The 13,426-nt window shown below is 44.6% G+C and overlaps 1 protein-coding gene across 1 annotated transcript in view; it reads left to right on the forward strand.

The window, feature by feature from the left end:
• Window positions 1-13,082, forward strand: part of LOC147628960 (uncharacterized) — a 31,862-nt gene extending 18,780 nt beyond the window's left edge. Inside the window, exons 5-9 of the mRNA XM_086812135.1 lie at window positions 11,415-11,587; window positions 11,786-11,932; window positions 12,023-12,154; window positions 12,243-12,651; window positions 12,754-13,082. Coding sequence (XP_086668261.1) covers window positions 11,415-11,587; window positions 11,786-11,932; window positions 12,023-12,154; window positions 12,243-12,638 — 848 coding nt within the window. The 3' untranslated portion in view covers window positions 12,639-12,651; window positions 12,754-13,082. The remainder of the gene's footprint in view (window positions 1-11,414; window positions 11,588-11,785; window positions 11,933-12,022; window positions 12,155-12,242; window positions 12,652-12,753) is intronic.
• Window positions 13,083-13,426: the final 344 nt, after the last annotated feature.

The following is a 13,426-nucleotide window of genomic DNA, read 5'->3' on the forward strand; positions in this document are numbered from 1 at the left end:
CTTTAACGCCGAAGATAGACTTTTTGGCGTTTATGTAGAGCCCATTATCTCGCAAAAGTTGTAAGACTTTCTCCACATCTTTCTGATGCTGCTCCGCAGTGACTAACAATACAAGTATGTCATCAAGAAAGATGATAACACACTTGCTAGTAAGGACTGCGAAAATCCTGGACATCATTTTATTGAAGGTTGCGGGTGCATTGGTAAGTCCAAAAGGCACGCGGACTTGATGGTAACCACGCTTGAGTCAATCTTAGTGAAAAATTTTGCACCGTCTAAACGCTTCAAACTGTTCTCAATCCTCTGCTTAGGAAACTATTCTTAATGGTTAGTTTATTCAATGCCCCGTAGTCTATACAAAGGCGTGTAGACTTGTTTTTCTTTTGGACAAATAGGATGGGTGCAACAAATGGTGAGGAAGAAGGCCGAACGAATCCGGCTCGAAGGAGCTCAGATAACTGTCTTTCTAGCTCTCCTTCTGAAGTCTTGGAAAGACAATAGGAAAACCTGCTAGGAGGTTCTGATCCAGGGACCAAATCGATATGATGGTCCTCAGGACACGATGGAGGGAGATTGGGCGGAAGATCGTCCCTAAGCATAATGTCCTGATATCTGGATAGGAGGTATGCTATCTGTGGGACCGAAGATGAGATAGGTGCTATCGATGAGGTAGAGGCTGTCTAAGCACGAACATAAAGTAGTGCCGCTTCCGCTCCCTTGCGGATAGGTCGTCGGGCCTGGAGATGAGAAATCAATGGGATGCCAAGAATGCTTCTATCCCCATGAATCATGACGGGCTTAGGAAAACCTAAAAGTGTCTTGCGTCCAATCGGGAATATTCTCATATTGACGAAACCACTGGATTCCTAAGATCATGTCACACCCCAAAAAAGGCGAGACAATGAAATCTCGTTGGAATGAGGCCTTTTGAACTTCAAAGGCAAACTGTTATGCTTTCTGAGATAGTGGGTGCGGAGACCAAGTGTGAACCCGTCCACATCCAAATGATATGGCACTAATGTGCAGCTCATCCTGTTAGCCAACTAGGGAGAGATGGCGTCCTCAGAACTGCCCATGTTAAATAGGACTACAAACTGTTGGTCCTTGGCAGAGCCATAAGCTCGGATGAGGCTTTTCTATGCAGCATCGCTCTGACCCTCTTGCTTAGCATCAAATACCACAGATGGCATAGGATGCATAGAAGGTAAACTGCATTTGTGGTAGTAGGCGGAGCTGGAGGAGCAGGAGATGCTGTGGCAATTGTGGCAGAAGATGCTTTGGAGGCTTGCTCCGCTTTCCATTTGTAGCAATCCTTCTTACCATGCCCCATGGCATGACAGAAAAAGCATCTGTTTTTTGACTGGTATTTCCTTTGCTCCTCTGGAGGAAGATCGCCTCTAGTGATGCGTGCTTTAGCCTTTTTCTCAAGGGTTTTCTTAGGTTTGGATTCCGTATCCTTCTTATCCCTTGAACTAGAGCTATTACCATAGTCACAGGGGACGTGGGGGACGGACCATTGGGACGGGGGAACGCCGTTCCATAACGCGTGGGAACGGAAACGGGCTGTGGACGTTCGGGGGACGTGCGAGTCCACGCTGTAACAGATGCCGGGAACGGTTGGCCATGTGGGACGGGACGGGGATGGGACGGTCAACTGACCGTTGCGCAGTCTGCCGTTACCCATAGCCGTTGGGCGCCTAGCCGTTGAGCAGCCGTCCTCACTTGGCCCATGGCTATAGCCTATAAGAAGAGCCTCCATTGGCACATGCTATAGGAACTTCAAGTCTTCAAGTCTTCAAGACACACCTGGGTCCTCCTTGGCACTTGCTCTAGCCTCTTAGCTGTTGCCTCTTGGCACTTGAAACACTCCTCAAGGCTCAAGCAATTCTCAACTTTCAAGCTCAAGCCTCAAGGCTCAAGGCTCCTCAACTCAAGCAAGGCTCCTCGCCGCTCGGACCTCAAGCTCTCCTCAAGGCTCAAGTCTCAAGGCTCAAGTGGCATTGGGTAGGTGTAATTTCAAGTTGTCACTTGAGTCTTGTAGTCTTGTTGCTCTCCTACATTCACCTCTTGCTCTAGCCTCTCCATTGGCAAGCCTCTCCTAGTACCTACATCTCTCTCCTACACTCACCTCCATTGCTCAAGGCTCAAGCCTCTCCTACATCTCTCTCCTACACTCACCTCCATTGCTCAAGCTTCCTGGGCACTTGCCTCCATGGCATCTTCATCGCTACCATCCTCCGCACCTTGTTCCGATGGCGCCAATACGAATAGAGGAAGGAGGACCGAAGGTTGGTCTTGGTTGGAAGAGGTCAACTCTGATCATCCCGGAAGTGGAGGAGGCTCTCGCCCATGGTCATGCAAGCTATGTCCATATAGGTGAACGGGTGGGGCGGATAAAGTGAGAGCTCACCTCTTGCATGAGCCCGGTCATGAGGTCCGATTTTGTGATCAGGTCGCACCAGAGACAAGAAGGAGGCTTCTTGAACATGTTGCCGCACATGAGGCCTTGCTTTCAAGGAGGAGAGTGCTGCATGTGGTCGTGGATCTTGCAACACTAGTGAGGCCATCCCAAGGTTCGGCATCCACATCAGCATCCGCATGTGCATCCACTATCGGTACCCGCGGGCGCATCACCCGCCCCACAAGAACGGACCCCAACACCATCCTTCTCCATGCCGACCGCCTCTATACACTCACGCTGACAAAGTACTCTTGAGGGTAGTTGGGACCCCAAGAAGAAGGAAGAGGTGGATACGGCCATAGCCTTCTTCTTTCATGACCACATTGCTTTCCATGCTGCTAGGTAATCAAGAATTAAGATGTCTAGCTTAAGATCTATCATTTTACAATGTTCCTCTTACAAGTTACTTGAACTTTGAACTTTGAAGTTGATTGATTATTAAATTATTCATTTTTTGTGGATAGATCGGACTACTTCAAGGTCATGGTGAAGAAGATAGGGGAGTATGGTCCAAACTATACGCCCCCATCATCGGAGTCCTTGCGCACCACATTGCTAAAGAAGGAGAAGAGGCTTGTGGAGCAAGCAACAGAAAACACGAAGCGACAATGGGCAAGGAATGGAGTGTCCTTGATAGCCGATGGATGGAGGGATACGCGGAAGAGGTCCACCCATGGCCTTGTCGCATATTCCCGCAGTGAGATGTACTTCATCACCTCACATGATGCTTCTGGGACCGGGAAGAGTGCTGATGTGCTAGCAGCAGAGTGGGCTAGTGGCATAGGGATCTTTGGCCCAGACCTAGTTGTGGGCTTTGTTGCTGATGGGGAGGCTTCAAACAGGGCAGCCGGAGCGATCACTGAGAGCATATACCTCAACATCACTGTGTCATTTTGCATGCCACATTACTTAAATAATCTCTTGAAGGATATTGGGGACTTGCCATGGATCCGGCCTATCATCCAAGTGGATAGTCAAATAGTGACATTTGTCACGAACCATCAGTTCCTACGCCATGAATTCTCCAAAAAATCCAGCTGTCATCTCCTCAAATACTCAAATACAAGGTTTGCCTACAACTTCTTGATGCTCCACCGATTGAAAGAGTGTAGTGATGCATTGAGACAGTTGTCCATTAGTGACGAGTTTACTTCTTCACCATTGGCTTCCACTAAGACAGGAGCTCTATGCAAGGAAAAAGCAGAGCGCCCTAATTTTTGGGAAAAAGTGAAGTGCATTGATGCTATGGTTCAACCTATTGTCCACTTGATGAGGCTTGTGGATGGTATGAAGCCATGAATCGGCAAGGTATATGAGGCTAATGGATAGCATGATAGAGAAGTTGAGGGATTTGGAGCTAGATGAGGACAGGTATGAGGAGATCTGTGCCCTATGTGTGCGTAGGTGGAACTCCTACTCCTCTCCTTTGCATGCAGCAGTCTATGTGGTGGACCCTAAGTTTCAGGGTAAAGGGCATGAAAGTGACGCAGAGGTGAGCAAGCTATGGAGACTTGTCTTGACTCGACTTGTGCCTGGCCCAAATGTTAGGTGGAAGATCCGTGACCAGTTGTCCAGGTATAGGAGCTTTCAAGGCTCTTATGGAGACATGGATGCACAGGATGATCGCTTCAAAGTTGGGACTGCTTTGTGGTGGGAAGATTTTGGTTCGGATGGACCTGAGCTTCAGCATCTAGCCATCCGCATTCTCAGCCAGGCAATGAGTTCCTCTTGCCTAGAGCAACTTTGGAGCTCATACAATCACATTGCATTGAAGAAGAGGAACCGTCTTGAGGTGGAACGGGCAAATGATCTAGTCTTTGTGAGTGCAAACTTGCGAATGCTTTGCAAGAGTGCAACCGCAAAGGCTGATGCATTTACCGAGTGGGAGATGTCTCAGGATGATGAGGAGTTGGAGGAGCAAGCGGAGGACATCTCTATGGAGCTTGCAGGCATTGTAGGGACCCATGATCGTGAGGCCAGCACTTCACATGCCCCTTGAGGCTTTTTGACATTTGTACTACTCTAGTGATAGTCTCTTTTTTGTATGCCACTTACGTGGTTAGGGCCTAGGCATGGTTGTCACGGTACGAAAATACGAGACTGTACGATACGATACCGTACGGGAATTTTTGGTACGATATGAAATTTTCGGATACCGTACGATAACACTTACAAGCTATGGAGCTTCAAGCTTGAATGTGAGGGAAGGTTGGGAGGGGAGGAGTCTACAGTGCTTGAGAAACCAGTACATGTATATGTGTCTCTCCCGGTTGGATCTCCCGATTGTCTCCAAAAAAGAACCTGGATGGGTAATGCAATACCAAAGGTCTCCCAGTGTAGCGTTTATGACTAAGGGACCGTCCTTGCACAAATACGAGGAGTGCATCTAGGGTGATAAGTTTAGGGACTCCTCTCTAGATCAAAATGGCCATGTCCAAATGTTCTCCCTTGTGCATAACTTGAGAATCTAATTGTCTAGCCTACCTATACCAGGGATCCCCAAGTGATGTAGCAAGATTCTCTCATCCTACCAATCAAGTGTACACTACCAGTCTACCTCGCCAGATTTTTTAGGTCTCTCCACAACCCCATATGGAATACTGAGTGGACACGAAAGTTGCGAAGTATTGCGAGCATTTGGGATCTTCGTAAAGCAGGGTTTCTATTTTTTTAAGCATTTGGAATTTTTTTTTCAAGGAAAAAAATTTGGGGGGGGGGACCAACTCGTACCGTACGATATCGTACGAATTCGTACGATGTCGTACCGTACGACTCGTACGTACGAACCTGTTCGTACGCGTACGAGAAACAACTATGGGCCTAGGCCTTTGCCCTTGTCTTTTGCTTTAGCCTTTGGCACCTAGGTCCTGGGTGCTCTATCTCCTTTTTTGTAACACCCATTTTTTGCTAGTATGACTTAATATTGATGCTTTGGAAGTGTAAAGTGACTTTGTTTTAGTATTGTTAAGTTTCTTGAATGAGTGCTTACTTAAAATTGCATATTTTGTATGCCGTCCCCCGTTCCCCGTCTCGATTCCCAGGAATGCATGTCCTCGTCCCCGTTACGTTTCCCGTCCCATGTTACTGTGGCTATTATTGCAATCCTTAGCATTTTTAGAAGATGCATTACCTTTCCCTTGCTGCACAGCAGATTGTTGTTGTTGGAGTTTGGTACTGGACAGTGATGACTGCTTAGGCTTGCCTCCGTTTATCTTCATTTCTTCATGTTGAGCCAGAGTCAAAGTCCAATCATGGGTACTAGGTTCAATGTTGCGAATTGTGAACCGGATATTAGGAATGAATTCATCCATCTTGGCGTGCCTAGATAACCCTAACTGTTGTGCTAAAGTTATAACCTTGTCGGAAAACTGAAGCACTAGTGATCCGTTCTATCTGAGTCCATAGAACTCATCTGCCAGGTTGGTCATATATTGGGGTGGGAGAAATCTGGTCTTTAGGTCATGGACAAATGTATCCCAACTAAAGCTGTGACACCTGTGGTTTGGTTTGTATGAAGACTATACGAATGCTGCCACAAAGTGACTGCTTCCATATGAAAGAAAAGGGAGATGTAGTCAGGGGTTGCTGAAGGAGAAGGAGGTCATGCTGCTATTGCCTCCCAAAGTTGGAGACCATCCATAAAAAGCTGGTTTTGAGCCCTGAGTAGAGCTATGGTTTGTGCGGTAGTCGGAAGAGCAAGGTCCCCTTCGGGGGAGGCTTCTTCCCGCTGATGTGTACTCTCCTCTGCTGCAAACATGGTGCTGAAGTCGGTGGTCGTGCCGGAATGCAATCTAACTATCCAAGGATGCCCTCACGCCAAGATGCGGTGGGTGTGGACAAGTTGAATCTGATACCAATGTAACATGCAGCGGGAGTTTTGTAATTATGGATCCTGTCACACAAGTCTCACATCGCCTTTTGTATCCTGAGTTTCGCGAGTTTAGCAATCCACTTTTATGACTTCAAACTTTAAGAGATTTAGAGAGATAGAGAGATAAACTGTACACCGCATGGGGTCCTGAGTTACCCATTGAAGGGCCACCTATCCCTTTACCGGAATAGTATTTGCTTTATTACTTTGAAGAGACTGCCTCTCGACTAACGATAAGCCAAACACAAGATCTCGGAGGACCAAGAGTCGGATTGAACTGTACACGGCTGTAGAAGTACCAATGATGACTAATCTCGAGCCTATGCACTCTTCCCAATGGAATGAGGGAAGGCTGTAAATCTAAGGCTGAGGTATGGGCTGTTTGGGACTGTTTCTAGGCTGTGAATGAATGTTGAGTTTTACCTTCACCAAAGGGCTGTAGTGAAATGATGAAGATATGTATGCTGAAAACTACTCCTATGCAGAAAAATACTTATCTTCATCATTTCGCTATGTGGGAAAAATACCAGATAAAGTTCTAATGCTTTTGCAATGGTCTAGATGGCCTACATGCATATGGGATGAATGCTATGCGTAAATGCACACATGTCTTGATGCAAACTCTAAGGCTTCTATGGCATTTATATGCATGAATGAATCTCTTCAAGTGGGTTAAGGGACTTAACTGACTGATTGACTCACTATGGCTGAGGAATGACCTACGTAGCTCATGTCTGACATATCGTGGGCTGAGGATTACAATGGGGTCACGGCGTACAACAAATATCATCCTAAAGGGTGCTAATACTGTACAATGTTGCACTGATGATGATGAGCCATCTTGTCACCATGCAGAGTGCATGTGACAGAGGCGCCTACAAGAAGAGAAGAGGTGGATGATATTACTCATAAAAAGATTTGGTGTAGAGAGAGATTTGTGCAAGTCTTTTGATCATAAAGGATGGCAATTAGCAAAGTAGCAACTCGTGTAGCTAGAGGAGGAGGAAAAGTTTACTTTGCATCTTTTTCTTTTGAGTTAACTAGGTTGGATGACTCTTTTGGAGAAAAGTGAGCTTGCATGCTTTACTTTTAAGAAAAGTGAGCTTGTATGCTTTACTTTTAAGAAAAGTAAGCTTGCATGGTACACTTTTAGGTGCATGAAAAGATAAAGCATTTCATGATGCATGCATGTAGTTGAAAAAGCTTGTATGTTGCATGCATGGGGGTTTTTGGCCATGCATGTCGCATGCATGAGGGTTTCTAACCATGCATGGAGGTTTCTCATCATGGAGAAGAAGTTTATCAACCGCAGTTGTATATGCCGGGGATTGATGCCACTCATGTGATATTGTGGACTTGGCTTTCCATTGGGACTTGTGCCTGTGTGTACATGTCCAGGAATGCCTGGAGGATTTGTGTTCCAGGTACCTCGTGTACTTGCTTGGAGCACGTCTATTTTGGTATAGTCTCATTAACGGATATTTTCCATACGAATGTTGCATTGCATAGCATCTTTATGTGCTTGCTTGCAATTGAAATTGCATCTGTTTTCATGCTTGTTTGACTAATGTGTAGTTCTAGGTAAGGAGACGCTTGTCCGTGAACCGTGTGTGTGAAACTGGCTGCTAACATGGTTATGTGGCATGTGATAGGTGGTAAGTATTGGTCATAAACCTAGCCTTATTAGCACTAATTTATAAGTGAGTGTGTACACACTTCATTAAGTTTTGGGCGACTTAAACTCACTTATTAAGTTATGACCAGTCGTGTGTTCGCACACACTGATATCCCGAGGTGGACATAACCCAATGCCCACCGCCTAGACCTTATCTCCTTTGTGCAAAGGGAGTAACTAGCCATGTGTCCGTTCTAGCTTGCACCAGAAGGCACTTGTCCTCTCTACTTGACACCTAAAGTGGAAAACTCACCATATCTCTAGAAGTAGGCGCCCCCTTCATGAGGCCTCTTTGGTTGTATTTTTGCACTCTCTCCTTCCCAACTCTATATCCAAGCTTGCTAGTGTGTTTTCAAAGCTTCCAAGAGTGTTTCCAGGTGGTGTTCACTCTCCCACACGCTCCCAATGACTGAAATTATTCCAAGCTTGCTAGTGTGTTTTCCAAGCTTCCAAGAGTGTTTCCAAGTGGTATTCACTGTCCCACACACTCCCAATGACTAAAATTCCGCAAAACAGCTCTTATTTTTCTTGTAATTTTTTGTCTTTTTGCTAAAAACCCTAATTTTAGCCCTTCTTTCTTAAATTGAACACAAGGGAAATTTTCCCAGGGTTCCCTTCATTCTCTTAAAGACTTTTGTGGTGAAGGATCGCGACAAATTGAAGATTTCAACACTCCAAACGCCTCCGTCACGAAGACTTCCGGTGTCATCGACTCTACTTGCAATTGGTAATCTTTGATGCTTAAATATGGAAGCAAGTAGTTGGAGGGAGGAACCGGACTCCATGATCACATACCTTGTGTAGTGTTCTCTTGTCCTACGTGTTGTCTTGCAGATTGTTGCTACCATGTGTTGGTGGAACAATAGAGAGCAGATGGTAGGGAACACAGGCTCTTGAGAGGGTAGTGTGAGTTGCAAGTTTACATTGACAACCACATTGTTTGCAATATTGTATTCATATGCATTGGTATGGAAATCTGGTCAGAAATGCCCATGACACTATGTACTTGATTCTCCCAAGATCAATATACTTTATTTGAGGGAGGGACCGGCTGTTCCGGCTCATTGTGCGTCTCTTGTCCTTATGTTGAGCATGTTGTCCATTAAATCTTGGTGTATTTAAGTGTATTGATTAAACCCAGTCTCCGCTTTTTCTTAGACTCCTACTCACTTTCTCTCTTTGCTTGACACCTTAGGTGGACATCTCATCATCTCTCTCTTCTCCCGTCTCTAGAAGTTGGCGCCTACTTCAAGATGCTTTATGGCTGTATTTTCTGCACTTTTTCCTTCCCTTCACCATATCCAAGCTTGTTAGAGTGTTTTCAAGCCTCCAAGAATGTTTCGAGGCCGTATTCACTCTAAACACTTCTTTTATTTGCTATAATTTTTAGTCTTTTGGTTGAAAATCCTAATTTCAATCTTCCTTTCTTAAGTCGAACCTTAGGGGTAGCTTTCCTTGGGTTCTTGCAACCACTTGAAGACTTTTGTCACAAAGGATCGTGACAAATTATAGATTTCAACACTCCAGACGCTTCCATTGTGAAGACTTCTGCTGACATCAACTCTACTTGTAATTAGGAAGCTTTAATGATCAATTATGGAAGCAAGTAGCAAGACTCCGTGTTCACATACCTTGCGTAGTGTTCTCTTGTCCTACGTGCTCTCCTGAAGGTTGTTTCTACTATGTGTGGGTGGAACAATAGAGAGTAGATGGTAGAGAATATGGGCACTTGAGAGGGTAGTGTGAGTTGAAGATCTTCATCGCCAACCATATTGTTTGCAATACTATATTCATATGCATTGGTATGGAATCTGGTGAGAAATGCCTATGACACTATGTACTTGATTCTCCCAAGATCAATATACATTATTTGAGTGAGGAGCGGCCGTTCCGGCTTCTTGTGCGTCTCTTATCAATTCAGCAAATTACATCTTGTATCGTGCTTGTTGTCCATTAAATCTTAGTGTATTTAAGTGTATTGATTAGCATTTTGTTCAACGAAACATTCCACACCGATCGGTGGATGCTACTAGAATTACATTGGTATCAGAGCATACGGTTCTCTTTCACTTCCATTGTGAAAGCGATCACCACGAACACTAGCTATCACTACACTTATTGGACAGTCATACATTGATTGTTAAGATTTCCTCACAAGAGGGGGGGACAATGGTATTTTGGTATAGTCTCATAAACGGGGATTGTCCATACTAATGTTGCATTGCATAGCATCTTTATGTGCATGCTTGCAAATTGGGGGCATGCTATTTTCATGCTTACTTGACCAATGTGTAGTTCTAGGTAAAGGGATGCCCGTCTGTGAACTATGCGTGTGAAACTGTCGGTTGACATGGTTATGTAGCATGTGACAGGTGGTAAGTATTGGTCATAGCTGTACACACTTTTATTAAGTTTTGGGTGACCAAAACTCACTATTAAATTTTGACCAGCCCTGTGTTCGCACACACGGATATCCCAAGATGGACAAAGCTCAATGTCCACTGCCCAGACCCTATCCCCTTTGTACAAAGAGAGGAACCAACCAAGTGTCCGCTTTCCCTTGGACCCCTACTCACTTTCTCTCTCTGCTTGACACTTTAGGTGGACATCTCATCATCTCTCTCTTCTCCCCTCTTTCTAGAAGTTGGCGCTCACTTCAAGGGGCCTTATGGCTGTATTTTTTGCGAACCTTAGGGGAAGCTTTCCCAAGGTTCTCTTGAAGACTTTTGTCACGAAGGATCACGACAAATTGTAGATTTCAACACTCCTGATGCTTCCATCGTGAAGACTTCCGCTGTATGGACTCTACTTGCAATTAGTAGGCTTTAATGATCAATTATGGAAGCAAATAGCAAGAGAAAGGAGTCGGACTCCATGTTCACATACCTTGTGTGAGCGTGCCATCAAAATACAGTATAGCAAACAATATGGTTATCGGTGAAGATCTTCAACTCACACTATCCTCTCAAGTGCCCATGTTCTCTACCATCTACTGTCTATTGTTCCACCCATACATAGTAGAAACAACCTTGGGAGAGCACATAGGGCAAGAGAACACTATGCTACATACACATATGTTGATGCCTAGGAGTGCTACAACTTACAAGAGACACCAACACAACATAGGAGCAATGCAGCTTTCCTTTGGGAGCATTTATAGAGGATTTTAGGTGTAGTGTCTGGAAGGAGACCTTCCCTTGGCTTTTACCTTTTTCAGAGTTTGTTATCGGTGGTGGTTGATGATTCTTTTGTTTACTGATAGAAAATCTTTTCTTTGGAATAAAGGACTGCATTTTTCTTTGAACGACTCGTTTAAAGGCCGATCATTAACTTTCAGATAACCGTGTGATAGATTGATTCCAAAAGGCACACCACTAAAGAACAATTACTGGCCTGGGTGCTTGCAGGTTATTGTGTGTTCATTGACGCTGAGCATGCCCTGGATCCTTCATTTGCAGAAGCTCTTGGAGTGCACACAGAAGATTTGCTGCTAGCCCAGCCTGATTGTGGGGAGCAGGCTCTTAGCTTGACAGACACTTTCATTCGCAGTGGATCGATTGATGTCATTGTGGTAGACAGTGTAAGTATTGTAAAATTATTTTTGAGACTGCAGTAGCATTAAAAAGTGTGTTATATGTTTGAATGCATGAATGTATGTATGCATGCATGTCGAATCGAGCCGGTAAGTGATTGAGGCATAAATTTCTTGAATGCAGTCGTTAGAGGGTTAATTCAACAGCACGTGATATACTTTCTCAATGGAGCGCTTTTAGTCCAGGTTGCTGCACTCGTTCCACGGGCTGAGCTGGATGGAGAAATGGGTGATGCACATATGGCAGTACAGGCTCGTCTAATGAGTCAGGCCCTTCGGAAGCTGGCTCATTCGCTTTCCAAATCACAAACCGTTCTTATCTTCATAAATCAGGTAAACTGGGCTCAAAGGCAAAGATGAGTTTGGTCCTCTATTGGTAGGTGTTTTCTGCAAAAAAAGTTGACTTGCAATTTGTCAGTGTAGATTAGAGCCAAGTTGAGTGGTGGTGGCTATGGTGGTCCGATTGAAGTGACTTCTGGTGGAAATGCATTGAAATTTTATGCTTCTGTACGTTTAAACATACGAAGGACAGGTCTGGTCAAGAAAGGAGAGGAGGTAATACTGCAAAGTAGATGCAGGCTGTAGAGTTATGCATATTTGGTATCTAGACCTCATGCAAACTAATTTTTAATTGTTACTGCAGCTTGTTGGTAGCACAGTGACAGTAAAGGTTGCCAAAAACAAGGTTGCCCCACCTTTCAAAACAGCAGACTTTGAGATTGAATTTGGCAAGGGTATTTCGAAAGAGGGAGAGATTATTGATTTCTCTCTGAAATATGGTTTCCTTGGAAAGTCCGGGAGCTGGTATTCATATGATGGTGAAAATATAGCTAATGGAAAGGATAACCTTAAAAGGTACTTGAGGGAACATAATGATCTGAGGGATACACTACTGGCAAATGTAAGGGAGAAGCTTACCGGAAGTCCGATTGAAGAGGATGACATGAGTGCTTTTGATGGTGAAGCTGAATCCGAGCACGAAAATGGGGATACTTCTTTGGAGGCAGAGGATGATGTTGAGGCTGCAGCAAAGCCTTGATGAAGTATAAGCAGTAAGCAGTAAATTTTTACTACTATGCCAGTGAAAGAATGTCATACAGCTAATTTTGTTGGGTGTTTTGAACGGTAATTCTAACACGGGCTTTTTGTGGCAGCAAAACACCCTAGAGGCTAATTGGGAAGGTTGTTATAACACAACCCCCCTTCTCCAGACTCCTCTCTCTTCCCCTTGTCACATTTGTGCGCTTCCCCTTCCCCACCACTACCCAACTGTAGCATAGTGATGTGAGTGCAATTTTAGTTTAAGCTTCATCTTATTAGCTGTTTCTTCACATATACACATCAATGCAATCAATTTTGCCCTCATGGGGATGGATGTATATATGATGATGTGTTTTGGCTTGTAAGCTCGCTGCCTCATGATGGCTGACATGTCATCTCCGCTGTATCTGGATCTTTCTTGGTGAGGGCACATATTTTTGCCACATCCTAGGTCTTTATGGTGGTTTCTGTTGTTTGTGTGCATGCGTTATTTAGCTTGCTCTTGGGTTGTATAAATGATTTGACTTGTGTTAGATCTTAGATGTCATCTTGTTTGTATCAGTAGCGAAATGAGATGTTCTTTAGTTGTCTTCTTGATGAGGGCACTGAAACTCTCTGCAGCGCTGTGTGGCAGCCTTATTTGGTGTGCAAATTGATGGCATTGTTGGGCTCCATCTCTGTTATGTTACAGATCTGAGTAGCCCTGCCTGTGTATATTTATGCGCTATTAACTGTGATGATGGTTGGCCTTCTTGGAAACACACAGCCAAATTCATTCATTGTAGA

The sequence above is a fragment of the Cibotium barometz genome, chromosome 18 (assembly GCF_041138505.1).
Source record: "Cibotium barometz isolate CiBa-2024 chromosome 18, ASM4113850v1, whole genome shotgun sequence".
Classification (NCBI taxonomy): domain Eukaryota; kingdom Viridiplantae; phylum Streptophyta; class Polypodiopsida; order Cyatheales; family Cibotiaceae; genus Cibotium; species Cibotium barometz.